Below are 27,329 nucleotides of genomic sequence, written 5' to 3' on the forward strand. Positions count from 1 at the left end.
TAGAGGTCTAGGGTAGGAAGTGGGAGGAAGGTTCCTGAGGGAGAAGATGTGAGCATATGTATAGCTGATTCACTTTGTTGTCAGCAGGAACTAACACAACACTGTAAAGCAATTATACTCCAATTTGAAAAAAAGATAAAGCTGAAAGAATAAAATGCTCAAAATACAGCTCCAAGAGACAAAGAGTTGGTATAAAGATGAAAGACAAATCATGACAAGGAACACAAAGCAAGGCATGTGAACAATGGGATACATGTGTCTCTTTCAATTTTGGTTTCCTCAGGGTATATGCCTAGGAGTGGGATTGCTGGGTCATATGGTGGTTTTATTCCTAGTTTTTTAAGGAATCTCCATACCGTCTTCCATAGTGGCTGTATCAATTTACATTCCCACCAACAGTGCAAGAGCATTCCCTTTTCTCCACACACTCTCCAGCATTTACTGTTTGTAGACTTCTTGATGAGGGCCATTCTGACTGGGGTTAGGTGATATCTCATTGTAGTTTTGATTTGCATTTCTCTACTAATGAGCGATGTTGAGTATCTTTTCATGTATTTGTTAACCATCTGTATGTCTTCTTTGGAGAAATGTCTGTCTAAGTTTTTTTCCCACTTTTTGATTGGGTTGTTTGTTTTTCTAGCATTGAGTTGTATGAGCTGCTTGTATATTTTGGAAATTAATCCTTTGTCAGTTATTTCATTTGCTATTATTTTCTCCCATTCTGAGGGCTGTCTTTTCACCTTGCTTATGTGCTTTCCTTTGCTGTGCAAAAGCTTTTAAGTTTAATCAGGTCCCACTTGCTTACTTTTGTTTTTATTTCTGTTATTCTAGAAGGTGGGTCACAGAGGATCTTGCTTTGATTTATATCATTGAATGTTCTGCCTATGTTATCCTCTAAGAGTTTTATAGTTTCTGGTCTTACATTTAGGTCTTTCATCCATTTTGAGTTTATCTTTGTGTATGGTGTTAGGAAGTGTTCTAATTTCATTCTTTTACAGGTAGCTGTCCAGTTTTCCCAGCACCATTTGTTGAACAGACTGTCTTTGCCCCATTGTATATTCTTGCCTCCTTTGTCAAAAATAAGGTTCCCATAGGTACATGGGTTTATCTCTGGGTTTTCTATCTTGTTCCATTGGTCTGTATTTCTGTTTTTGTGTCAGTACCATACTGTCTTGATGACTGTAGCTTTGTAGTATAATCTGAAGTCAGGAAGGTTGATTCCTCCAGCTCCAGTCTTCTTTCATCAAGACTGCTTTGGCTGTTCAGGGTCTTTTGTGTTTCCATATGAATTGTGAAATTTTTTGTTCTAGTTCTGTGGAAAATGCCATTAGTAATTTGATAGGGATTGCATTAAATCTGTAGATTACATTTGGTAGAACAGTCATTTTCACAATATTGATTCTTCCTACCCAGGAACAGAATGTCTCTCCGTTTATGTCATCTTTGACTTCTTTCATCAGTGTCTTAAAATTTTCTGTGTACAGTTCTTTTGTCTCCTTAGGTAAGTTAATTCCTACATATTTAATTCTTTTTGTTGCAGTGGTGAATGGGATTGATTCCTTAATTTCTCTTTCTGATTTTTCATTGTTAGTATATAGAAACACAAGTAATTTCTGTGTATTGATTTTGTATCCTGTAACTTTGCTAAATCCACTAATTAGCTCTAATAATTTTCTGATACTATCTTTAGGGTTTTCTATGTACAGTATCAAGTCATCTGCAAACAGTGAGAGCTTTACTTCTTCTTTTCTGATCTGGATTCCTTTTATTTCTTTTTCTTCTCTGATTGCTGTAGCTAGGACTTCCAGAACTATGTTGAATAATAGTGGTGAAAGTGGACACCCTTGTCCTGTTCCTGATCTTAGGGGGAATGCTTTCAGCTTCTCACAATTGAGAATAATGTTTGCTGTAGGCTTATCATAGATGGCCTTTACTATTGTTGAGTTAGTTTCCTTCTATGTACTTTTCAAACTTTTTTGAAGAGTTTTAATCATAAATTGTTGATGAATTTTGTCAAAGGCTTTTTCTCCATCTATTTAGATGATCATATGGTTTTTATCTTTCAATTTGTTCATATGGTCTATCATATTGATTTCTGTATATTGAAGAATCCTTGCATCCCTGGAATAAACCCAACTTGATCATGGTGTATGAGTTTTTTGATGTGTTGGTGAATTCTGTTTGCTAAAATTTTGTTGAGGAGTTTTGTATCTATGTTCATCAGTGATACTGGTCTGTAGTTTTCTTTTTGTGTGTTGTCTGTCTGGTTTTGGTATCAGGGTAATGGTGGCCTTGTAGAATGAATTTGGAAGGGTCCCTTCCCCTGCAATTTTTTGAAAGAGTTTTAGAAGGATAGGCATTAGCTCTTCTCTAAATGTTTGATAGAATTCTCCTGTGAAGCCATCTGGTCCTGGACTTTTGTTTTTTTTGGGAGATTTCTGATCACAGCTTCAATTTCAGTACTTCTAACTGGGTTGTTCATAATTTCTATTTCTTCCTGCTTCAGCCCTGGAAGAATGAACTTTTCTAAGAATCTGTCCATTTCTTCCAGGTTATCTATTTTATTGCCATATAGTTGTTCATAATAGTCTCTTATAATCTTCTGTATTTCTGCCCTGTTGTAACCTCTCCTTTTTAATTTCTAATTCTGTTGATTTGATTCTTCTCTCTTTTTTTTTGATGAGTCTGGCTAGATCAGATCAGATCAGTTGCTCAGTCGTGTCCGACTCTTTGCGACCCCATGAATCGCAGCACGCCAGGCCTCCCTGTCCATCACCAACTCCTGGAGTTCACTGAGACTCATGTCCATCGAGTTGGTGATGCCATCCAGCCATCTCATCCTCTGTCATCCCCTTCTCCTCCTGCCCCCAATCCCTCCCAGCATCAGAGTCTTTTCCAATGAGTCAACTCTTTGCATGAGGTGGCCAAAGTACTGGAGTTTCAGCTTTAGCATCATTCCTTCCAAAGAAATCCTAGGGCTGATCTCCTTCAGAATGGACTGGTTGGATCTCCTTGCAGTCCAAGGGACTCTCAAGAGTCTTCTCCAACACCACAGTTCAAAAGCATCAATTCTTTGGTACTCAGCCTTCTTCACAGTCCAACTCTCACATCCATACATGACCACTGGAAAAACCATAGCCTTGACTAGACGAACCTTTGTTGGCAAAGTAATGTCTCTGCTTTTGAATATGCTATCTAGGTTGGTCATAACTTTCCTTCCAAGGAGTAAGCGTCTTTTAATTTCATGGCTGCAGTCACCATCTGCAGTGATTTTGGAGCCCAGAAAAATAAAGTCTGACACTGTTTCCACTGTTTCCCCATCTATTTCCCATGAAGTGGTGGGACCGGATGCCATGATCTTCGTTTTCTGAATGTTGACCTTTAAGCCAACTTTTTCACTCTCCACTTTCACTTTCATCAAGAGGCTTTTGAGTTCCTCTTCACTTTCTGCCATAAGGGTGGTATCATCTGCAGATCTGAGGTTATTGATATTTCTCCTGGCAAACTTGATTCCAGCTTGTGCTTCTTCCAATCCAGCATTTCTCATGATGTACTCTGCATAGAAGTTAAATAAACAGTATACAGCCTTGACGGACTCCTTTTCCTATTTGGAACCAGTCTGTTGTTCCATGTCCAGTTCTAACTGTTGCTTCCTGACCTGCATACAAATTTCTCAAGAGGCAGATCAGGTGGTCTGGTATTCCCATCTCTTGAAGAATTTTCCACAGTTTATTGTGATCCACACAGTCAAAGGCTTTGGCATAGTCAATAAAGCAGAAATAGATGTTTTTCTGGAACTCTCTTGCTTTTTCTATGATCCAGCAGATGTTGGCAATTTGATCTCTGGTTCCTCTGCCTTTTCTAAAACCAGCTTGAACAGCAGGAAGTTCACGGTTCACATATTGCTGAAGCCTGGCTTGGAGAATTTTGAGCATTACTTTACTAGTGTGTGAGATGAGTGCAATTGTGCGGTAGTTTGAGCATTCTTTGGCATTGCCTTTCTTTGGGATTGGAATGAAAACTGACCTATTTCAGTCCTGTGGCCACTGCTGAGTTTTCTAAATTTGCTGGCATATTGAGTGCAGCACTTTCACAGCATCATCTTTCAGGATTTGTAATAGCTCAACTGGAATTCCATCACCTCCACTAGCTTTGTTCGTAGTGATGCTTTCTAAGGCCCACTTGACTTCACATTCCAGGATGTCTGGCTCTAGGTCAGTGATCACACCATCGTGATTATCTGGGTCTTGAAGATCTTTTTTGTACAGTTCTTCTGTGTATTCTTGCCATCTCTTCTTAATAAGGGTTTATCAATTTTGTTTATCTTCTCAAAGAACCAGCTTTTAGTTTTATTAATCTTTACTATTGCTTCTTTCATTTCTTTTTCATTTATGTCTGCTTGGATCTTTATGATTTCTCTCCTTCTACTAATTTTGGGGGGTTTTTTTGTTCTTCTTTTCCAGTTGTTTTAGGTGTAACATTAGGCTATCTATTTGATGTTTTTCTTGTTTCTTAAGGTAGGACTGTATTGTTATAAACGTCCCTTTTAGGACTGTTTTTGCTTCACCCAATATGTTTTGAGTTGTGTTTTCATTGTCATTTGTTTCTAGACATTTTTTGATTTACGTCTTGATTTCTTCAGTAACCTGTTGGTTATTTAGAAACGTGTTGTTTAATCTCCATGTGTTTGTGTTTCTTACAGTCTTTTTCATGTAATTGGTATCCAGTCTCATAGCATTGTGGTTGGAGAAGATGCTTGATAAGATTTCAACTTTCTTAAATTTACTGAGGTTTGATTTGTCATCCAAGATGTGGTCTATCCTGGAGAATGTTCCATGTGCAGTTGAGAGAAAGGTGTATTCTTCTGCATTTGGATGGAATGTCCTGAAGATATCAATGAGATCCATCTCATCTAATGTATCATTTAAGGCTTGTGTTTCCTTGTTAATTTTCTGTTTTGATGGTCTGTCCATTGGTGTGAATGGGGTGTTAAAGTCTCCTACTATTATTGTGTTACTGTCAATTTCTCCTTTTATGTCTGTTAGTGTTTGTCTTATGTATTGAGGTGCCCCTATGTTGGGTGCATAGATATTTACAATTGTTATGTCTTCTTCTTGGATTGATCCCCGATCATTATGTAGTGTCCTTCCTTATCTCTTGTAATCTTCTTTATTTTAAGGTCTATTTTGTCTGATATGAGGATTGCTACTCCAGCATTCTTTTGCTTCCTATTTGCATAGAATATATTTTTCCATCCTCTCACTTTTAGTCTATATGTGTCTTTAGGTCTGAAGTGGGTTTCTTGTAGACAGCATATATATGGGTCTTGTTTTTGTATCCATTCAGCCAGTCTGTGTCTTTTGATTGGAGCATTTAATGACTTACATTTAAAGTAATTATTGATATATATGTTCCTATTGCCATTTTCTAATTGTTTGGGGTTGATTTTGTAGATCTTTTTTTCTTCTCTTGTATTTCTTGACTGTATAAGTCCTTTTAACATTTGTTGTACAGCTGGTTTGGTGGCACTGCATTCTCTTAACTTTTGCTTGTCTGAAAAGCTTTTTTTCTCCATCAATTTTGAATGAGATCTTTGCCAGATACAGTAATCTTGGTTGTAGATTTTTCCCTTTCAGTACTTTAAATATATCCTGCCATTCCCTTCTGGCCTGCAGAGTTTCTGCTGAAAGATCAGCTGTTACGCATATGGGGTTCCCTTGTATGTTACTTGTTGCTTCTCCTTTGCTGCTTTTAATATTCTTTTTTTGTGTTTAGTCTTTGTTAGTTTGATTAGTATGCATCTTGGTGTGTTTCTCCTTGGGTTTATCCTATATGGGACTCTTTGTGCCTCTTGGACTTGATTGACTATTTCCTTTTCCATGTTGGGGAAATTTTCAACTATAATCTCTTCCAAAATTTTCTCATACCCTTTATTTTTCTCTTTTTCTTCTGGAACCCCTATAATTTGAATGTTGGTGCATTTGATATGGTCTCAGACGTTTCTGAGACTGTCCTCAGCTCTTTTCGTTCTTTTTACTTTATTCTGCTCTTCAGAAATTATTTCCACTATCTTCCAGCTCACTGATTCGTTCTTCTGCTTCAGATACTCTGCTCTTGATTCCTTCTAGAGTATTTTTAATTTCAGTAATTGAGTTGTTTCTCTCTGTGTGTTTATTCTTTAACTCTTCTAGGTCTTTGTTAATTGATTCTTGCATTTTCTCCATTTTGTTTTCAAGGTTTTTGATTATCTTTACTATCATTATTCTAAATTATTTTTCAGGTAATTTTCCTATTTCCTCTTCATTTATTTGGACTTCTGTGTTTCTAGTTTGTTCCTTCATTAGTGCAGTATTTCTCTGCCTTTTCATTTTTTTTAAAGTTATTGTGTTTGATGTCTCCTTTTCCCAGGCTTCAAGGAAAATTGAATTCTTTCCTTGAAGAAGGTTGAATTCTTTCTTCCTTTTAGTTTCTGCCCTCCTAAGGTTGGCATCACCAACTTGATGGACAGGAGTTTGGGTGAACTCTGGGAGTTGGTGATGGACAGGGAGGCCCGGCGTGCTGCAATTCATGAGGTCGCAAAGAGTCGGACACGACTGAGCGACTGAACTGAACTGAACTGAACTGAAGGTTGGTCCAGTGGTTTGTGTGAGCTTCATGTAGGGTGAGATTTGTGCTCAGTTTTTGTTTGTTTGTTTTGCCTCTGATGGGCAAGGCTGAGTGAGGTGGTAATCCTATTGTCTGATGATTGAGTTTGTACTTTTGTTTCGTTTGTTGTTTAGATGAGGCATCCTGCACAGGGTGCTACTGGTGGTTGGGCGATGCTGGGTCTTGTATTCAAGTAGTTTCCTTTGTGTGAGTTCTCACTATTTGATACTCCCTAGGGTTAGTTCCTTGGTAGTGTAGGGTCTTGGAGTCAGTGCTCCCACTCCAAAGGCTCAGGGTTTAATCTCTGGTCAGGAACGAAGATTCCACAAGTGGTTTGTTATGGCATTAAGTGAGATTAAAACAAATATCCAAAAACAAGAAACCAAAGATGAACCCCAGACAAATGGCAGTTACAAAATCAGGCAAATAATAATTAAAATAATGGAATACACACACACACACACACATATATATATACACACACCCATAAGCAAAGTGGAAACAGTCCAACAAAAATAAAGTACAGTAGATTGATCTGGTGAACAAAGGAAATCAAAAATTATATTTACCAGTTAAAATATAAACTAACTTAAGCACAAACTGGAAAACAAGACTAAAGCAAGGTGCCAAGTGGGGAATAAAGCAATGAAAACAAAACTAACAAATATGTTGAGAGGAAAGGAAAGAAAGAAAGAATAGATACGCAAAGTTAAACAGAGGTAGATGAAGAAGATTTATATAAATTAAAGATTAACTGCAAGGGGAAAAGAATGGAAGAAAAGGCAAGCAAAGGAATAAATGTAGAAAAAATAGGTTTAAAAAAATTAAAAATAGAAAAGAGAAAAAAAAACAGAAGAAGAAAGAAAAAAGGGAACAAAAAGGAAAACTCCACAAACTGCAAAAGCCCACTGTAGAGGCAGAGGTTTTTAACAAGAATAGAAAATGTGACTGAATATACACATATACATATATACCCATAAGCAAAATCAAAACAGTTCAACAAAAATAAAATACAATAGATTGACCCAGTGAACAAAGGAAACCAAAAATTTTATCTACCAGAACAACACTAATTAAAGCACAAACTGGGAAACAAAACTAAAGCAAAGTGACAACTGGGGAATAAAGCAATGAAAATAAAAGTAACAAATATGTTTAGAAGAAAAGAGAGAAAGAAAAGAAAGAAAGAATAGATATTCAGAGTTAAATAGAGGTAGATAATGTTAAATGTAGATATGTTAAATATAACATATAAGTGTTTATATACGTTAATGATTAACTGCAAGGGGAAAAGAATAGTAGGAAAAGCAAACAAAGAAATAAATGTAGAGAAAATAATAATAGATTTAAAAAATTAAAATTAAAAAAAGAGAAAAAAAAGAGGAAAACTCCACAGAACTGCAAAAGCTCAGTGTAGAGGCAGAGGTTTATAACAACAATAAAAAATATGACTGAGGGGGAAAAAAAAAGCTCAAAAGCTTAATTGAGTTTCTTAGTGCCAATAGAATCAAGAATTACAACAGAGGGGGGGAAAAAGAAAAAACAATCCAAAAGAATCTATAGAACAGGTCAAAAAATAATAATAAATGTTTTTCTTGAGTCACTGCTGTCAGAGTCCCCTCCCTAGGATCCCCTCCAAAACTGTGCTGATCTCTGGACCTGCTGTGGGGGCTGCTCAAATTCTAATCTGGTCCTACTCCTGTGTGTTCTTGCCTCCAATGTCCATAGCTATCAGAGCTAGTGTGTCATCTTTTGTGGGCACTCTCAATGGCCTTTTATATATTCCATAGACATAGAGTCTGCTTAGTTGATTGTGTGGATTTAATCTGCAGCTTGTACAGCTAGTGGGAAGGTTTTGGGTCTTCTTCCTTAGACACACTGCCCCTGGATTTCAATTGTGGTTTTATTTCTGCCTCTACATGTGTGTCTTCCACTGGGGTTTAGCTCTTGAGGCTGCCCTGAAGGGCTTGAGTTTGCCCCTGTGAGGGCCAGGTTTGGAGGTGGTGCAGCTGCTTGGGTCACAGGAGTTCTGGCAGCACCAGGAGCTCAGGGGGCGGTTAGCGACTAGGGTAGTAGGAAATACGGTGCTCTAGAAGGGTTTGGGAAGAAGGCAATGGCACCCCACTCCAGTACTCTTGCCTGGAAAATCCCATGGACAGAGGAGCCTAGTAGGCTGCAGTCCATGGGGTCGCTAAGAGTCAGACACGACTGAGCGACTTCCCTTTCACTTTTCACTTTCATGCATTGGAGAAGGAAATGACAACCCACTCCAGTGTTCTTGCCTGGAGAATCCCAGGGACGGGGGAGCCTGGTGGGCTGCCGTCTATGGGGTCACACAGAGTCGGACACGACTGAAGTGACTTAGCAGCAGCAGCAGCAGCAGCAGCAGAAGGGTTTGGCAACCAATCTTGGCCAATACGCTCCAGTATTCTTACCTGGAGAACACCCTCTCTGACAGAGAAGCCTGGCAGGCCACAGTCTGCAGGATTGCAAAGAGTCGGACATGACTGAAGCAACCCTGTGCACACAAACGTAAGACTGTTTCTTTTGCCTGTGGCAGCTCTGCCCCAATGAGGGTTGAACGTGAAGGAGGTGCAGCTGCTTGGCTTGCAGGGACCCTGTCGGCGCCAAGTGTGCAGGGACACGGATTGCCTCTACTGCAGGAGTTATGGCCCTAAAAGAATCTTTTGTTGAGCTTCTTATAGCTGGTGATCAGAAGGTCTCTTTGGCCAGTCCTTCTCCATAGCTCTGCCCATTCATGCACTTAGAGGGCTCCCTTGCTTTGGGTCCTTTTCTACTGTTTTCTAAATAAGAGAAAGTAACTATCAACTTCATATCTATACTCAGTTAAATGATCATTAAAGAAGGAGCGCAGCTTTCCCCAGCAGTTATGAGCCTGGGATGCTGGCACGGCTGCTGGTAATGGTCCTTATCATCATTTCTTCTCTTGTTATTCCCCTCAAAACTCTCAATATAAATCTCACTTCCTGCTATAAGTAAAGGTCAAATAAAGATATTTTCAGGCACACACACACAAATAAAATTGAATGTTTGGGAAAGACTCTAAGACATGTCTCTAAAAACACTTATTAAAAAACTAGGTGGAGAGTGAAAAAGTTGGCTTAAAGCTCAACATTCAGAAAACGAAGATCATGGCATCCGGTCCCATCACTTCATGGGAAATAGATGGGGAAACAGTGGAAACAGTGTCACACTTTATTTTGGGGGGCTCCAAAATCACTGCAGATGGTGACTGCAGCCACAAAATTAAAAGATGCTTACTCCTTGGAAGGAAAGTTATGACCAACCTAGATAGCATATTCAAAAGCAGAGACATTACTTTGCCAACAAAGGTTCGTCTAGTCAAGGCTATGGTTTTTCCAGTGGTCATGTATGGATGTGAGAGTTGGACTGTGAAGAAAGCTGAGCGCCAAAGAATTGATGCTTTTGAACTGTGGTGTTGGAGAAGACTCTTGAGAGTCCCTTGGACTGCAAGGAGATCCAACCAGTCCATTCTGAAGGAGATCAGCCCTAGGATTTCTTTGGAAGGAATGATGCTAAAGCTGAAACTCCAGTACTTTGGCCACCTCATGCGAAGAGTTGACTCATTGGAAAAGACTCTGATGCTGGGAGGGATTGGGGGCAGGAGGAGAAGGGGATGACAGAGGATGAGATGGCTGGATGGCATCACTGACTTGAGGGACGTGAGTCTGGGTGAACTCCGGGAGTTGGTGATGGACAGGGAAGCCTGGCTTGCTGTGATTCATGGGGTCGCAAAGAGTCGGACACGACTGAGCGACTGAACTGAACTGAACTGAGGTGTGAGACAACTATAATAGGAAAAACTGCCTGATAATATACAAACTACTTAGAAAGGATCTTTAAACTATTGACCTCCTTAGAGAATAAAATGAAAAGAAAAAGAAAGTAACTGGAAGAGCCTTATAGGTACAGATAAAGCTAGGACATTAGTAGTGGTTTTATGTAAGAAAAATAATTTTTAACTCCAATTAGTTGCCAAAGAATGGGCCTTGCTGCTGCTGCTGCTGCTGCTAAGTCTCTTCAGTCGTGTCCGACTCTGCGTGACCCCATAGACGGCAGCCCACCAATCTACATCAAAAGATAGGGAAATAAATGTACATCTACATGTTTTAGGTTAAGATAATAAAATATTTAAGATATCTTCTTTTCAACTGATCAACCACCCATTGGTCCCAATCAAGTCTAATGAAGGGTTTCTCCAACTTCATCAAATAGTTGTAAAATTAAGCGGTAAGATGTATGAAAGTGCTTCATAAACTATAATGTGAAATATAAATGTGAGCTATCTGTAATTAAAGTGTAATAAATAGATTTAGTCCTTTTGATGATATACACAAAATACAGACCAGGAGAAAAAGTAGATATTTGAGAAACTCTATTTTCCTGAGCACTTCCTTGGAATGTTACTGATAGAGCTAACATTCACTCACAGTATGGAAAAGAGAATAGTGAAAAGAACAGACATGCCTCCCAGTATGAGGTCTGTGTGCATAAAAAAGCAGAGTGCAAGGGAAGAATACCTTCAAGTCAGGATCAAAAAACGATAAACTTCAGTTGTCACCGAATAAACCTAACTTCTGTTCATTTCAACCATGAAACGTATACATCTGGGGTTGTCCATCTGCAAATTTCTAAACTTAAGCTATATATTCCCACCTTGGCTTCCAGTCGCCGTGGGTCTCGGCCATGCGAGAGTGCACAGTGAAGCAAGGCCATCCTCTCACAGTCCAGCCGGGCGCTCCGCAGGAACTCCACTAAATACGACTGGTTGAGGAGCACCCTGTAGAGCTTTCCAGAACGTGAATCCAGGACCAGAGACCCTGACAGTGACTGTAAAGGACTATGAGGTAGCATGTCAATCACTTCACTGTTTTCTGGCCAAAAAAAAAAAAGTAGATCAGTAAATAAAAGAACCCCACTCCCCCAAATATAAATATTAACATTTAAATGAACCCAAACAGACCACGTTCACAAGGGAAAAACTACAGGCATACCTGTCAGAAACAGACTGTGGCAGATCAGGTCTGGATGTTGAATGTTAAGGAGATGAAAGAAATGACCAGGTAAGTAAACGGCCACATAATAGTCTATGGAAGAGAGATTTAAGTCAGCTCCAAGTGGCAAGTGCTGCACAGTACAGATTAAAGTCAACAACTTTACAGTATCCCTATTTTTCTCTGAACCTCTTAAAACACAGAAATTTTGACCAATGTAACAAAAAGCTGTCTGATGTCAGTACATTTCATCCTACTAGCAAGATATCATTTATTTCTACCTACAGCTTTCTTCAGATATTTAGCTATGGTTATCTTAATTTATATCTGTAATTTTGTTTATGAATTGTGGCTTTATATAAATCTGAATGAACTCTGAGAACAAATCAGAATTAAAAAAATATCCAGCAACATGAATTATTCCTTAATATGACAGGCTGGAAATAGTTTATCATGGGAATTTCCTTCATAATTTCTGACATGTGAGGGAAGTTCTAAAATTTAGTTTCCTATGTTTGCCCACTGCTCATTGTCACCATTATCGTCAGCAGCAGCATTTTCTCTAAAGAACCTTCAAACTGATATTCATCAAAACAATCTCTGTAGGCATTCTGACGCTTCATGATGTACTAATTTGATTCCTTGCATAACAAGCTGCCTAGAATTCACACCTTCACAGTCCCTTCATAAGATATTTTTGTACAAAGAACAGAATTTTTGTATACGGATTGAGGCAAGGTATACAAAATAGGTTTCTGGAGAAGGGGGCAGGATAGAAGTAGTCCTTGCCAGTAATTTTTCTATGATCTTAGAAAAACAGAAAAATTCATATAGTAGGAGTGAATTTCATGCAGATGAAGCATTTAGATTATTAATATAAGCGAACCAGCTAGACTCGTTTTTCTCCCTAAGAAGTAAAGAAATACATGCTGATAATTATTTGCATAAAAGGCATTCTGAGGATGTAAAACTCTAAATAGTTGACTTATGACTGTCCTTTCAAGTCACTGTGGATTAAGTGATGTTAAAGTACTTAGCATAAGTGGTTGTGATGTTATCATTATGGCAGCACTTAAGTAGAAAAACACAAATCATGATACGGTAGGGCACAATGGAAAGACATCGTGACCTAAATTAACCCCTCATCCTACCACTTACTTAACCAGTTAACTAAGGTAGTACTATGTCCCTGGGAAAGGGGGCATTTGGAAATACATTGAGGGTGTTCTAAGCTGTCACAATTATTGAGGCAGAGGGGAGATTTACACTGCCATTTGATGAATGAGTGGGCTCCAAGAATGTCAAATCCCTCAGTGTGCACACAAAGTTACTGTCTCACCAAAGGTGTCAGTAGTACCTGTGGTAGGCTGACCATCCCAAAGATGTGGTAATCCCCAGAGCCTATGAATATGTCACCTCAAGTGATAAAGGAGACCTTGAAGATGTGATTAAGGATCTTGAGATAGGAGTATCCTACATTACCCAGTTGGACCTAATGTAATCACAAATGGTTTTATAAGGAAGAAGAGGAAGATTTGACTACAGAAGAGAAGACTATAAGATTATGAAAGAGACTGGAGTGATGTGATCACAAGCCAAGAGATGCTAGCCTTTAGATGCTGGAGGAGGCAAAGAGTCAACTCTTCCCTGAAATCTCCAGAAGGAACCATTTCTGCCCCTACCTTGATGCCCTAAGACTTGCTCATTTTAGAATTTTGACCTCCAGAACCACAAGACAATGTGTTGTTTATTTAAGAGCTAAAATTGTGGTGATTTCTTATTGTAGCAATAAACTAATATAAGATCTTCAGGGGATCTTCCCAACACAGGGGCTGAACCCAGGTCTCCCACATTGCAGGTGGATTCTTTACCAGCTGAGCCACAAGGGAAGCAGTGCCCCCGATAAGAGACACTAAAAGAAGTTTTGAGTACACAACACAGACTTTCTGAGTTTCAGTTTCATTATCTGTAAAGTAGGGATTCTTTACCAACTGAGCTATCAACATTCAGAAAACTAAGATCATGGCATCCAGTCCCATTACTTCATGGCTAATAGATGAAGAAAAAGTGGAAACAGTGGATGACTTTATTTTGGGGGGCTCCAAAATCACTGCAGATGGTGACTGCAGCCGTGAAATTAAAAGACACTTGCTCCTTGGAAGGAAAGTTATGACCAACCTAGACAGCATATTAAAAGCAGAGACATTACTTTGCCAACAAAGATCCATCTAGTCAAGGCTATGGTTTTTCCAGTGGTCATGTATGGATGTGAGAGTTGGATTATAAAGAAAGCTGAGCACCAAAGAATTGATGCTTTTGAACTGTGGTGTTGGAGAAGGCTCTTGAGAGTCCCTTGGACTGCAAGGAGATCCAATCAGTCCGTTCTAAAGGAGATCAGTCCTCGGTGTTCTTTGGAAGGACTGATGTTGAAGCTGAAACTCCAATACTTTGGCCACCTCATGCGAAGAGTTGACTCATTGGAAAAGACCCTGATGCTGGGAGGAATTTGGGGCAGGAGGAGAAGGAGACGACAGAGGATGAGATGGCTGGATGGCATCACTGACTCAATGGACATGAGTTTGAGTAAACTTCGGGAGTTGGTGATGGACAGGGAGGCCTGGCGTGTTGCAGTCCATGGGGTTGCAAAGAGTTGGACATGACTGAGCGACTGAACTGAACTGAACTGAACTGAAAGTAGGGATAACATCACCAAGAAAAACTGCTGTAAAGATGAAGAGAACTTAAGCAAAACACTTAGAATATAGTGTTAATTGAGAAAAGACAGTTTTTTAATGTATAAATATATCTCTCTTATATAGAGGTGGTTTGGGGTTCATGAAAAACTTCCCTCAAAACTCTATTCTTTAATATTTAAATAAATATAAGCTCCTTCTAACAGGGTGACACTTCAGGGAAATTACATGCAATAAATTGCAAAAGACCTCACTCAAAAAGCAATACTGTTGTCATAAAAGTCACCTCTAGAATAGTTTTAATCTTGGGTACAAACTTGTGCCTATGTAACAAAATCTGTTTCAAGAAAGAAAGACAAGTTATGTTAGATAGCCTATTTTTACAATAAGCTTTACTATTTTTGCACTCTCCACACTCTAAAGATCATAGATTAAATCATGGCTGCCCCTATCAAGAGTCATTCCTAGGGGTTAAAAAAAAAAAAAAAAAAGGAAGCATACATTTGACCTTGCAAAATGGGAAGTTTTTTTTAACAGAAAGTTTCCCACATCACTCTAGAGATGGGATACTGCTATAGCTTTGCTGATAAGAATCAAGTCTCAGACCCAGGAAATCTTATATTTCTCTCTCTTACCACAGGATGCAGTAGAATCAGGCCTCTCAAAAACAATTTCCCACAGGTTCAGAGCTCATATTAAAAACTGCCACATATTGGCCCACTTAGCATAGGATATCTCCCCTCACCAACAGTATCATTCAAAATAAAAATATTTTTTTTGCAACAGTGTGGATGGACCTACAGAGTATTATGCTTAGTGAAATAAGTCAGATAGAGAAGTAAGAAATATTCTGTGTCACTTATATGAAGAATCTAAAAAAATAAAACAATTATCTATAACAAAACAAAAGCAGACTTACAGATACAGAGAACAGATTAGTGGTTACCAGTGAGGAGAGAGAATAAGGGCAAAATAAGGGTAGGAGATTAAGAGGTACAAAGTAAATAAGCTACAAAGATATATTTTACAGACAAGGAAACATAGCCATTATTTTGTAATAACTTTAAGTGGAGTATAATCTATAAAATAATGAATCACTGTTGTTCACCTGAAATTAATATAATATTGTGAGTTAATTACACTTCAATTTAAAAGACAAAAAAATATAAACTTTCTTATCATTTTGGTTCTTTCTTTGCCCAGTTCCTTTACAAGCTTTTGCCATGATAGTAGGCAAACTGGGAAACAGGGATAAAGAAAATATTAAAGAACTCATCTGCTCTAAACCTGAAGTTTTTCTTTTAAAAATACTGTGCCATGTCCCATATGCAGGCAAGCAATAGTTCTGTTTAGTCTTGTACTAACCAACCGGTTTGTGCCCACTCATCCCACCTGTCATGGAAAAGCAGCTTTCCACTGGTAGCCACAATAAATCCCTTCTTTATTGGCTTCGTTATAGACTCACTTAATATGTTTTTTTTTTTTTTTTTCACTTAATGTATTTAAGTTTAATACTCAAGTTCCCTTTACCATATTTACTCAGTGAAAAACAACTCACTCAAGCTAATCTATCTATAAATGATTTATGGGACTCAGAAGCTTTTAGCAATTAGTAACAGGGAACAGATGATTTCTCACGGGTTTTTGTCTCTAAAATCAAGGGACAACATGATGTATTATTTCTCATAGGCTTTTAAGAAACATCTCATTCACTATCATCATTTTTATACTAACAAATGATCTTTTAGGATTGCTACTAAAAACACAGGAACACTGACATCCTAGGTTCTAAGAAGGGAGATACATTCCCCCTGCACCATCCCGCCTTTCAAAAAGCTCATTTTGGTGGTGGTGGGGGTGTATCCAGAGAAAACCTTCCCCTATCTGGCTTCAAAAAGGTCAGTCATAGTCATCACAACCTGAGTCCCAAAGAGGCATTAGAAAATGGGGTGCAAAGGAAAAACAAGGCCTAACATGTACCACAAGGAAAGGTCAGAGCAGAGAGACACATATGCTGCTCACTCACCAAGGTTGAGAAAAGTTATGCCCTTTGTCACATGTGAGTCAACACTCCCAAGAGTAGTAGTGAAGGTTTTGCTGTGCCCTGTGGAAAGAACACCAAGCCAGAGAAAGGATGTTAAGAAACAAAGAGCTGCAATTCCACCCAAGGCAGTGACTACACATCATACTCTCCACACTGAGTAACTGTGAAACTGACAAAGCAAGTATCTTCAGAGTCCTAGAGCTCATGGTTCCCCCCTCATTCTCCAGAAGCCAGCACTGAAGACAGATCACCTAAGTGGAGTCACAAGCCAATAGTTGTTCTGGGCTTACACATAATCTTAGAGCTTAAAAGGTGGGTTGTGCTGGGACAGAAGGATCTGAGGAACTTTACTTAAGAATCCAAGAGATGGAGCAGACCAGGTGGCTCTTTGGCCCTCATGCCTCAAGGCTCACTGCCACACTCTTGTGGTCATTAAGGCCCTTGAAGGCTTCTCTGAATCACTGAGGAAGCCCACTGTGAGTCAGAGTGGGTGTTTATCTAGTACACTCAGGGTAGTACTGGGCTTCACTTTTCATTCTTCTAACTCTTAATCATGGTTATTAGCTCTTAGTACGACTTTCAGAAAAGTTCTATTTACTGACTTTAATTATTAACCATTTGAAAAGGGTATTAAAATGTTCCACAAATATCAAACTTGTATTATTAAAGCATGCATACAGGTCTTCTGAATTTTCTTCTGTTTTCTTCATTATTAAGTTATTAAACATTTTTTACTTTGATCTCTAACTTCTGAATGTAACATTAGGCAGAATAAAATCTCGTGTGACCTGGCACAGTTTTTTTCGAAAATCCTAATTTTAAATAATTTTAAGTCTACCCACGGTATTATTATATAACTACTAATTTTAAGCAACTAAACAAGCAGAATAAATACTCTTTAGCATGGTTCAGGCTAAAACTATTAAAAGTCAATTTTAAAACTATTAAAGGGCACTCTGATGTCAACTACAGAACTAGAAAAGATTGGACACTTTACTCCTGTCCTCCAGGCTGACTATTGATATATCAATTTCTTGGGCCACAGATGTTATGAAATAAATCTATCTTAGGTCTAAGAGCTGTTAAAGTCTAAGATGGTAGAAACTTATTTAACTAAAACCTTGTGTACCTTTGTAAGCTAAATCTATAGGTACCTTTCAATTAGTAATAATATAAAAATAAAAAACACACCATCAGCAAATACATCCCTTTGCATTGGTCTATAGGCCTGGTAAAAAGATATAGGTCAGGAAAAAATATATATTACACAATATTATTTTAAAAATAATATAAAAATAACTAGCTAACAACACTCATCATTCATAAATTTCTTTAGGAAATATGTATTATATAGGTACACAGATATATGATGTACTGATCAAATTTGTTATAAGGTAATAAAACTTTAAAATCTATATACTTTGCTATTTGGAAAAAAGGATTATGTTAAAAAAAAGAATAAATGAAAAATACCTTTATGAAAGTAAAACACTGAATATGTGATTTGTTCCCAAGAGTCAAAGTTCGGGCAGTAACATACACACAAACTTCCTAGAAGGAAGAAAGTATTTAGTAAAGCTTAAAAGAATCACAGACAAATAAAGTTTCCTAAGCTACTTATCCTTACTGCCATTCCTTTAGACGTTCTGCCTCAATTTACCTCATAGATTATTCCCAAATTCTAGAAATTAACTATTAACATGTTGCTAAGAAATTTCAATTCAACAATTACTCACCACACACTATATGCAATGTATTGTGTAGACTATTGAAGGCTAGGAAAATGAAGAGAGACTTCCATATACGAAATTATGGGAGTCTAGAGAAGTTTACAAAGTTTCATGAGATTCTCCTTATATACAGTTCCTCCCCTGTGCTCTTTTTAAGTTTGTTCCCCAGCCATTACTAATAGCTATGGACCCCAGTTAATCAAAAATATGTCTCCTTCTTACAGAAAGTTTCCAGTCTTATTATTTATTTACAATGGAAGGCAAACTGAGGCAATGAGAGCGAGTGGTGTGTGAGCCTGTTCTCACCTGTATTTAGGTCCCTGAGGTCCATGGCCCAAGGTCAAAGGAGAGCTCCTGGGATGGACTGGTTTTTCCAGATGAGCCCTGACCACCCTCACTTAGCCCACCACTTCAGAACAACCTCAGCCTGCCCACCCGCTTCAATGTGTAAAACTGTCCATTACGTCCAGCAGCTGCTGCCACCTGTACATCTGGGTAAATTCATCAATGACTTACAAATGACGGCATTATGCTAAGATGGATACTTCTATTCTAATGCTAGCATTTATGTGATCATCTGAAATAGGAGATTTCTAGGGTGGAAAGGAACTTGACAAACCTGGTTCTAGTCCCAGAGCGACTATTAACTAGCTATGTGAACTCTATTATTATTCTACTTCAGTGAATCATTTCCTCTACCATACTCCACTAGAGTTCCTTTGTTAAAAATCATGGTAGGGAAAAAAGGTCCATTTTCCCTAAGAAGGCTATTTCAGGACATATTTAAGCATTCTGTTATAATATTTATCAGTTTTGACTCTTTTAATGATTTTTAAGATTGCAATATATTGTTAGAAATTCATTTTATTGCAATATTTTCAACATGAAATGACAAAAAAGAATAACTTTATCAGATTAAAAAAGGTAACAATTCTGTTATATTTTAAATTACCATTATGCTTAATGACCACACAATAATACCTTTATTTAAAACTACAGCAGACTCACTAAGAGTAAAATAATGCTATACTAAAGCATAAACAAAAATAGTAATTAAAAGAGTTACCGAAGTCCCATGTACCACTTTGAATACTTTCATATAGTAAACATTCTATATGTTTACTATAGAATGTAAACCTATTGGTTTATCCTGTTCTTTTATGTTCTATGATCACAAGGACAAAGACATTTTTAGCAGACAGTTAAAACTTCAGCCTCTGTCTGATAATAAAGAAATAAGAATTAAAATAAGGTACCACATTTTCCCTTTAAAATTAACAAAGTTTTAAAAATTATAATCAATTCTGCCAATGGAAGAACAATCTCAAATAACAGTAATGAAAAGGTGAACTAGTACAACCTCTCTGAAAAACAGTTTTGCACAGAATGAAATATATTCACACCTGTTGACCCAGCAATTGTTCTTTCAGGAATCTGTCCTGAGGAACGAGCATGAAATGTAAACAATATAAGGAAGATTATAATCTTCATTCTAGAAAAAAAATCTCTACAAACCATTCTTTAGAGAATCGAAGTTATTGTTTTCCTTGTTTTGAAGAAAGTTAACATGAGATGTAGAATAAACTTACGTAAAAACATACACTGAAAGCCATATTAGATTTCATAGCAAGTATCTCCAAACAGGTTGTAGCTTAGTCACCCTTCTCAATCCCAAAGGGGGAAAAAAGACACAGCAAGGGGAAATGGACTGCGCACAGGCTCTGCAAACCTGTCCCGCTCCTAGAATTTTCTCTGATAGCGTCAATGTTCTAAATCTGGTTCTAAATCTGGTAGCCATGAGCCACATGTGACTACTGAGCATTTAAAAGACAGCTACTGTGACTGACAAACTCCTTTTAAATTTTATTTGATTTTAACAACTTAAATAGCTGCACATGGCTAGTGGCTACCATACTGGACAACACAACTCTGGAGCACTGGAGCACTGGTTCTCACCTCTGAAAGCACATTAAAGCTTCCTGAGTTCACAGATACCTAGGCTCCATTTGAGACCACTAAATCAGAATCTCTGGGGCTGATACTCAGGCATTAGTATTTTTTAAATTTGTGTGAATCATATTAATTGAAATCTCTAAGCCTCAGTTTCCTCATCTGTAAATAAAGAAAACATAGCACCTCCTTCATATGGTTCTAATATGAGTGTTAAATGAGATAATATGTATAAAGCTCTGGCAAAAAAGTTATATGTAGTCATAAAGGTTAGCTGCTATTATTATTATTCCAGAATAATTTTGCTGCTATTTATGAGTTGAGGGAAGTCCGAGTTTGGGGGGAAAAAAAAAAAGCATGCTCTTAATGGCATATCCAGCGATGTTTAATGAATATTCATCAATGATGAAGATAATATCTCAAAGTTGGCTAGCCTGGGGGAAACCATTTGGACAATGAAAGCTATTATGGACAAAGTTTTCCAAGGGAAATTATCTCATTGTAAAAAGCTCTATAAAATGCTAAACAGAGGCCTAATTCTGGGAACTTGTGAAGGGCAACTCTTACCATTAAATGTGCAGGACGGAGAAGTTACACTTTTCACCCCTCACCACCTCCCAGTAGGTGGTGCACAAGAAAGAATTACAGCCACTACAGACTCAGAACACACAGAGCATTCTAAGTACCACTTCAGGGTTGACTCTCAAGATAGGGAGTGCAGTCTTTCCTTCAGTGCTTTAGAAAGTCCCTGATTCGGGCTTCCCTGGTAGCTCAGCTGGTAAAGAATAAGCCTGCAGTGCAGGAGATCCTGGTTCGATTCCTGGGTTGGGAAGACCCCTGGAGAAGGGGTAGGCTACCCACTCCAGTATTCCTGGGCTTCCCTGCTGTCTCAACTGGTAAAGAATCCGTCCAAAATGCAGGAGACCTGGGTTTGATCCCTGTCAGCGATCAATGCAAAGAAATAGAGGAAAACAACAGAATGGGAAAGACTAGAGATCTCTTCAAGAAAATTAGAGATACCAAGGGAACATTTCATGCAAAGATGGGCTCGATAAAGGACAGAAATGGTATGGACCTAACAGAAGCAGAAGATATTAAGAAGAAGTGGCAAGAATACACAGAAGAACTGTACAAAAAAGATCTTCATGACAAAGATAATCACGATGGTGTGATCACTCACACTCACCTAAAGCCAGACATCCTGGAATGTGAAGTCAAGTGGGCCTTAGAAAGCATCACTATGAACAAAGGTAGTGGAGGTGATGGAATTCCAGTGGAGCTATTTCAAGTCTTAAAAGATGATGCTGTGAAAGTGCTGCACTCAATATGCCAGCAAATTTGGAAAACTCAGCAGTGGCCACAGGACTGGAAAATGTCAGTTTTCATTCCAATCCCAAAGAAAGGCAATGCCAAAGAATGCTCAAACTACCACACAATTGCACTCATCTCACATGCTAGTAAAGTAATGCTCAAAATTCTCCAAGCCAGGCTTCAGCAATACGTGAACCGTGAACTTCCTGATGTTCAAGCTGGTTTTAGAAAGGGCAGAGGAACCAGAGATCAAATTGCCAGCTGGATCACAAAAAAAGCAAGAGAGTTCCAGAAAAACATCTATTTCTGCTTTATTGACTATGCCAAAGCCTTTGACTGTGTGGATCACAATAAACTGTGGACAATTCTGAAAGAGATGGGAATACCAGACCACCTGACCTGCCTCTTGAGAAACCTGTGTGCAGGTCAGGAGCAACAGTTAGAACTGGACATGGAACAACAGACTGGTTCCAAATAGGAAAAGGAGTACATCAAGTCTGTATATTGTCACCCTGCTTATTTAACTTATATGCAGAGTACATCATGAGAAATGCTGGGCTGGATGAACCACAAGCTGGAATCAAGATTGCTGGGAGAAATATCAATAACCTCAGATATTCAGATGATACCACCCTTATGGCAGAAAGTGAAGAACTAAAGAGTCTCTTGATGAAAGTGAAAGAGGAGAGTGAAAAAGTTGGCTTAAAGCTCAACATTCAGAAAACTAAGATCATGGCATCCAGTCCCATCACTTCATGGCAAATAGATGGGGAAACAGTAGCTGACTTTATTTTTGGGGGCTCCAAAATCACTGCAGATGGTGATTGCAGCCATGAAAATAAAAGATGCTTACTCCTTGGAAGGAAAGTTATGACCAACCTAGATGGCATATTAAAAAGCAGAGACATTACTTTGTCAACAAAGGTCCATCTAATCAAGGCTATGGTTTTTCCAGTAGTCATGTATGGATGTGAGAGTTGGACTATATAGAAAGCTGAGTGCCGAAGAATTGATGCTTTTGAACTGTGGTGTTGGAGAAGACTCTTGAGAGTCCCTTGGACTGCAAGGAGATCCAACCAGTCCATCCTAAAGGAGATCAGTCCTGGGTGTTCAATGGAAGGACTGATGTTGAAGCTGAAACTCCAATACTTTGGCCACCTGATGTGAAGAGCTGACTCATTTGAAAAGACCCTGATGTTGGGAAAGATTGAGAGCAGGAGGAGAAGGGGACAACAGAGGATGAGATGGTTGGATGGCATCACCCACTCAATGGACATGGGTTTGGGTAGACTCTAGCACATTTGGATAGGGACTCCAGGCGTCCCTATCCAGGTGATGGATAGGGACGCCTGGCATGCTGTGGTTCATGGGGTCACAAAGAGTCTGACACGACTGAGCGACTGAACTGACTGACCCACTCCAGTATTCTGGCCTGGAAAATTCCATGGACGGTATAGTCCATGGGCTCGCAAAGCATCGGACACAACTGAGCAACTCAGATAGGGTGTGCAGTCTTTCGTTCAATGCTTTAGAAAATCCCTGATTCACCTTCCTATTGTTAAAAATGTATTAGAAAAAACTATAGGAACTCATAGTCCTAATATATCAGTGGTCTGACATTAACAGAGCACTTTTGCCCACCACTAACTCTTATGATCAGCCTCATCATCAAGATTTTAACTTTTAAATCTCTGAAAGGTAGCAGATTTCATTTCTGAGGGCAGGAAAATTCAGGGCCAAGATGCTTTCAAGAACGTAAGAAGTGATAGTGAAAGGACAAAGTACTCTCAATGACCAATATGGAACAACTAAAAAACAAATGTTATTACAGCATCAGCATGAATGTAATAGTTGAAATAAGTAGAGTTTGTAAAAGGTCCTGAGTCTATTGGCATTTCTTTCATGAACCATGTTTTCTGTTCTCCACACTAGTGGAAAACTAAGCTCCTTATTATAGAGGGAGCCATATAGGGATTAGACTATTTGCGCCTTTCTCCATTTGCTGAACTAGGTATTTGTTTTAATCACAAAGTTCCAAAAGCTGTTTTTGAAAAGTAATTTGGGAAATACATGAACTGACAACTTATGAGTTGAAAATAAAAAGGGTGCTTCTCTTGGTTTATTTCATCTTAAATCTGAAAGCACCTCATTTGAAACAGGCTTATTTTTTTTTATTTCAAAGCTGACTGTGAAAAGCAAGGCTCCTAGACATTACTGAGAAAGGAAAAACAGGCTCTTTCACATCTTTTGCAAAATTGACCTAACATTTCTTAAGATATGTCATAGATAGCCTATTTATAAACTACTACTATTTGTGAGAAATTCCTATGGGAATAAAATAAAACAGAATAAAATCTTTACAGAATAAAAGCCTAAAATGATTATTTATATCTAACAAATTTAAAGTAAGTAGCAGGGAAGAACCAACTCTGGGGGCACCACATGAGCTCTGGATCTCATTACATCTCACCTTCTAAGCAAATTCACTCTATTACTTATTTCTCTCTGCTGTATATTGTCATCTTTTCTTTTCCATTAAATATCCTATAAGCATTCAAACATACTGCAGTCTCTACCGTCTCAAAAAATAATACCCCCACAATTCCACTTCCCCATCCAGCTGCTGCCTCTCTTATGCATGTACATGTTGCTATAATTTTTCAATTCTCACATGAGATTTCACCCAGCACAATCAAGATTTTACCTCAATCACCCAGCACAAACCACACACAGTAACTTCCACGCAGCCATACCCAATGGGCTCCATTTCTCACCACCTACTAAGTCACTCTTGTTTATGAAACCCCCTCGGCTCTTGGCTGCTAAAACATCTCACTTGGTTTCCCTCTTCTCTCCCCATACTCTTTCCTTTGTCTTTGGATGTTCCACATAAGCTTTGTATATTTATATCCAGATCTAATTGCTAAACCTCCTCCCTTTTTTGACCCTTTACTCGTGTGAGATGAGTGCAACTGTACAATAGTTCGAGCACTCTTTGGCATTGTCTTTCTTTGGAATTAGAATGAAAACTGACCTTTTCTAGTCCTGTGGCCACCGCTGAGTTTTCCAAATTTGCTGGCATATTGAGTGCAGCACTTTCACAGCATCATCTTTTAGGATTTGAAATAGCTCAACTGGAATTTCATCACCTCCTCTAGCTTTGTTTGTAGTGATGCTTCCTAAGGCCTGCATGACTTCACATTCCAGGATGTCTGGTTCTAGGTGAGTGATCACACCATGATTATCAGGGTCGTGAAGATCTTTTTTGTACAGTTCTTCTGTGTATTCTTGCCACTTCTTCTTAATATCTTTTGTTTCTGTTAGGTCCATACCATTTCTGTCCTTTATTGTGTCCACCTTTGCATGAAATGTTCCCTTGGTATCTCTAATTTTCTTGAAGAGATCTCTCGTCTTTCCCATTCTGTTGTTTTCCTCTATTTCTTTGCATTGATCGCTGAGGAAGGCTTTCTTATCTCTCCTTGCTATTCTTTGGAACTCTGCATTCAAATGGGTATATCTTTCCTTTTCTCCTTTGCCTTTTGCTTCTCTTCTTTTCACAGCTATTTGTAAGGTCTCCTCAGAGAACCATTTTGCCTTTTTGCATTTCTTTTTCTTGAGGATGGTCTTGATCCCTGCCTCCTGTACAATGTCATGAACCTCCATCCACAGTTCTTCAGGCACTCTATCAGATCTAATCCCTTGAATCTATTTGTCACTTCCACTGTATAATCATAGGGATTTGATTTAGGTCATACCTGAATGGTCTAGTGGTTTTTGCTACTTTCTTCAATATAAGTCTGAATTTTGCAATAAGGAGTTCATGATCTGAGTCATACTCAGCTCCCAGTCCTGTTTCTGCTGACTGTATAGAGCTTCTCCAACTTCGGCTGCAAAGAATATAATCAATCTGATTTCGGTATTGACCATCTGGTGATGTCCATGTGTAGAGTCTTCTCTTGTGTTTTCTCTTGGGATTTCCTGATGGCTCAGTTGGTAAAGAATCCGCCTGCAATGCGGGAGACCTGGGTTCGATCCCTGGGTTGGGAAGATACCCTGGAGAAGGGAAAGGCTATCCACTCCAGTATTCTGGCCTGGAGAATTCCATGGACTCACAAGAGACTGACCCAGACTTGCCCGTGAGTATCCAGGAGTCTCTGGCAGAGGTGTGGGTCAGCTGTGGCCTGCTGCAGGGTTGGGGGCACTGAGTGCAGCAGTGTGTGCATGGGACCTTTTGAAGGAGGTCGCCATTATCTTTGTTACCTCCACCATAGTTTGGCCTCAGGCCAAATAACAGGGAGGGAACACAGCCCCACCCACTGACAGAAAATTGGATTAAAGATTTGCTGAGTATGGCTCTGCCCATCAAAACAAGACCCAGTTTCCACCTCAGTCAGTCTCTCCCATCAGGAAGCTTACATAAGCCTCTTATCCTTCTTCATCAGAGGGCAGACAGACTGAAAACCACAATCACAGAAAACTAACCAATCTGATCACATGGACCACAGCCTTGTCTAAGTCAAAAAAACTATGAGCTACCCAAGTGCTACCCAAGACGGAGGGGTCATGGTGGAGAGTTCTGACAAAACGTGGTCCACTGGAGAAGGGAATGGTAAACCACTTTAATATTCTTGCCTTGAGAACCCCATGAACAGTATGAAAAGGCAGAAAGATAGGAGACTGAAAGATGAACTCCTCAGGTCGGTAGGTGCCCAATATGCCACTGGAGATCAGTGGAGAAATAAGTCCAGAAAGAAGAGACAGAGCCAAAGCAAAAACAACACACAGTTGTGGATGTGACTGGTGATGTAAGTAAAGTCCGAAGCTATAAAGAGCCATATTGCATAGGAACCTGGAATGTTAGGTCCATGAATCAAGGCAAATTGGAAGTGGTCAAACAGGAGATGGCAAGAGTGAACATCGACATTTTAGGAATCAGTGAACTAAAATGGACTGGAATGTGTGAATTTAACTCAGATGACCATTGTATCTACCACTGTGGGCAAGAATCCCTCAGAAGAAATTGAGTTGCCTTCACAGTCAACAAAAGAGTCTGAAATGCAGTACTTGGATGCAATCTCAAAAACGACAGAATGATCTCTGCCATTTCCAAGGCAAACCATTCAATATCACAGTAATCCAAGTCTATGCACTGACCAGTAATGCTGAAGCAGCTGAAGCTAAATGGTTCTATGAAGACCTACAAGACCTTCTAGAACTAACACCCAAGAAAAATGTCCTTTTCATTATAGGGGACTGGAATGCAAAAGTAGGAAGTGAAGATACACCTGGAATAACAGGCAAATTTGGCCTTGCAGAATGAAGCAGGGCAAAGGCTAATGGAGCTTTGCCAAGAGAACACACTGGTCATAGCAAGCACCCTCTTCCAACAACATAAGAGAAGCCACCCTCATCTCTTGCTAAAATCCTCCCATGGTCTGCGAGGCCCTCCATGACCTGGGCCCTGCCTACCTCTTCAGATCTCTCTACCAATACTTTTCCTATTGCTCACTCTACTGCAACTAGTCACCCTGTTCTTAGCTCACATACATCCTTCAAGTATCAAGGGAAATATTATTTCCTGCCCTAAATTCCCCAAGACTGGTTTATAGAGGGACTTGTGGGCTTGAAGGAGACCCGAAATGGAGAGAAAACTATGGGCTGCATTTTGAAAAAGTGAGGTGGAAAAGGAAGCAATTTTCAGGACTAAGAATGCATTGGCTGAGGCAGAACATACTTGTACATATTTGAACATACTATAACAGTATCTTCTATTAAACCTCCACTATATGCTCTCATGGCTCCCTATAATTCTCATTCATAAAATGTACCATGATTCTATTCAAATATTTTGTGTGCACTTAATGTCCAACATCTGTACTAAGTAGTAACTTTCTATTAATGCTCATAAGTGATAGATCAA

General features: G+C 38.9%; 1 protein-coding gene across 4 annotated transcripts in view; it reads right to left on the reverse strand.

Moving 5' to 3' along the window:
* Nucleotides 1-27,329, reverse strand: part of GSAP (gamma-secretase activating protein) — a 101,108-nt gene that overhangs the window by 41,667 nt on the left and 32,112 nt on the right. For all 4 annotated transcript variants that reach the window (XM_027539761.1, XM_027539759.1, XM_027539762.1 and 1 more), the window contains 4 exons: nucleotides 17,892-17,969; nucleotides 16,401-16,478; nucleotides 11,682-11,774; nucleotides 11,344-11,561 (listed from right to left, as the gene is read on the reverse strand). In XM_027539761.1, the coding sequence (XP_027395562.1) occupies nucleotides 11,344-11,561; nucleotides 11,682-11,774; nucleotides 16,401-16,478; nucleotides 17,892-17,969 (467 nt within the window). The remainder of the gene's footprint in view (nucleotides 1-11,343; nucleotides 11,562-11,681; nucleotides 11,775-16,400; nucleotides 16,479-17,891; nucleotides 17,970-27,329) is intronic.

This window comes from Bos indicus x Bos taurus, chromosome 4, assembly GCF_003369695.1.
Source record: "Bos indicus x Bos taurus breed Angus x Brahman F1 hybrid chromosome 4, Bos_hybrid_MaternalHap_v2.0, whole genome shotgun sequence".
Lineage (NCBI taxonomy): Eukaryota > Metazoa > Chordata > Mammalia > Artiodactyla > Bovidae > Bos > Bos indicus x Bos taurus.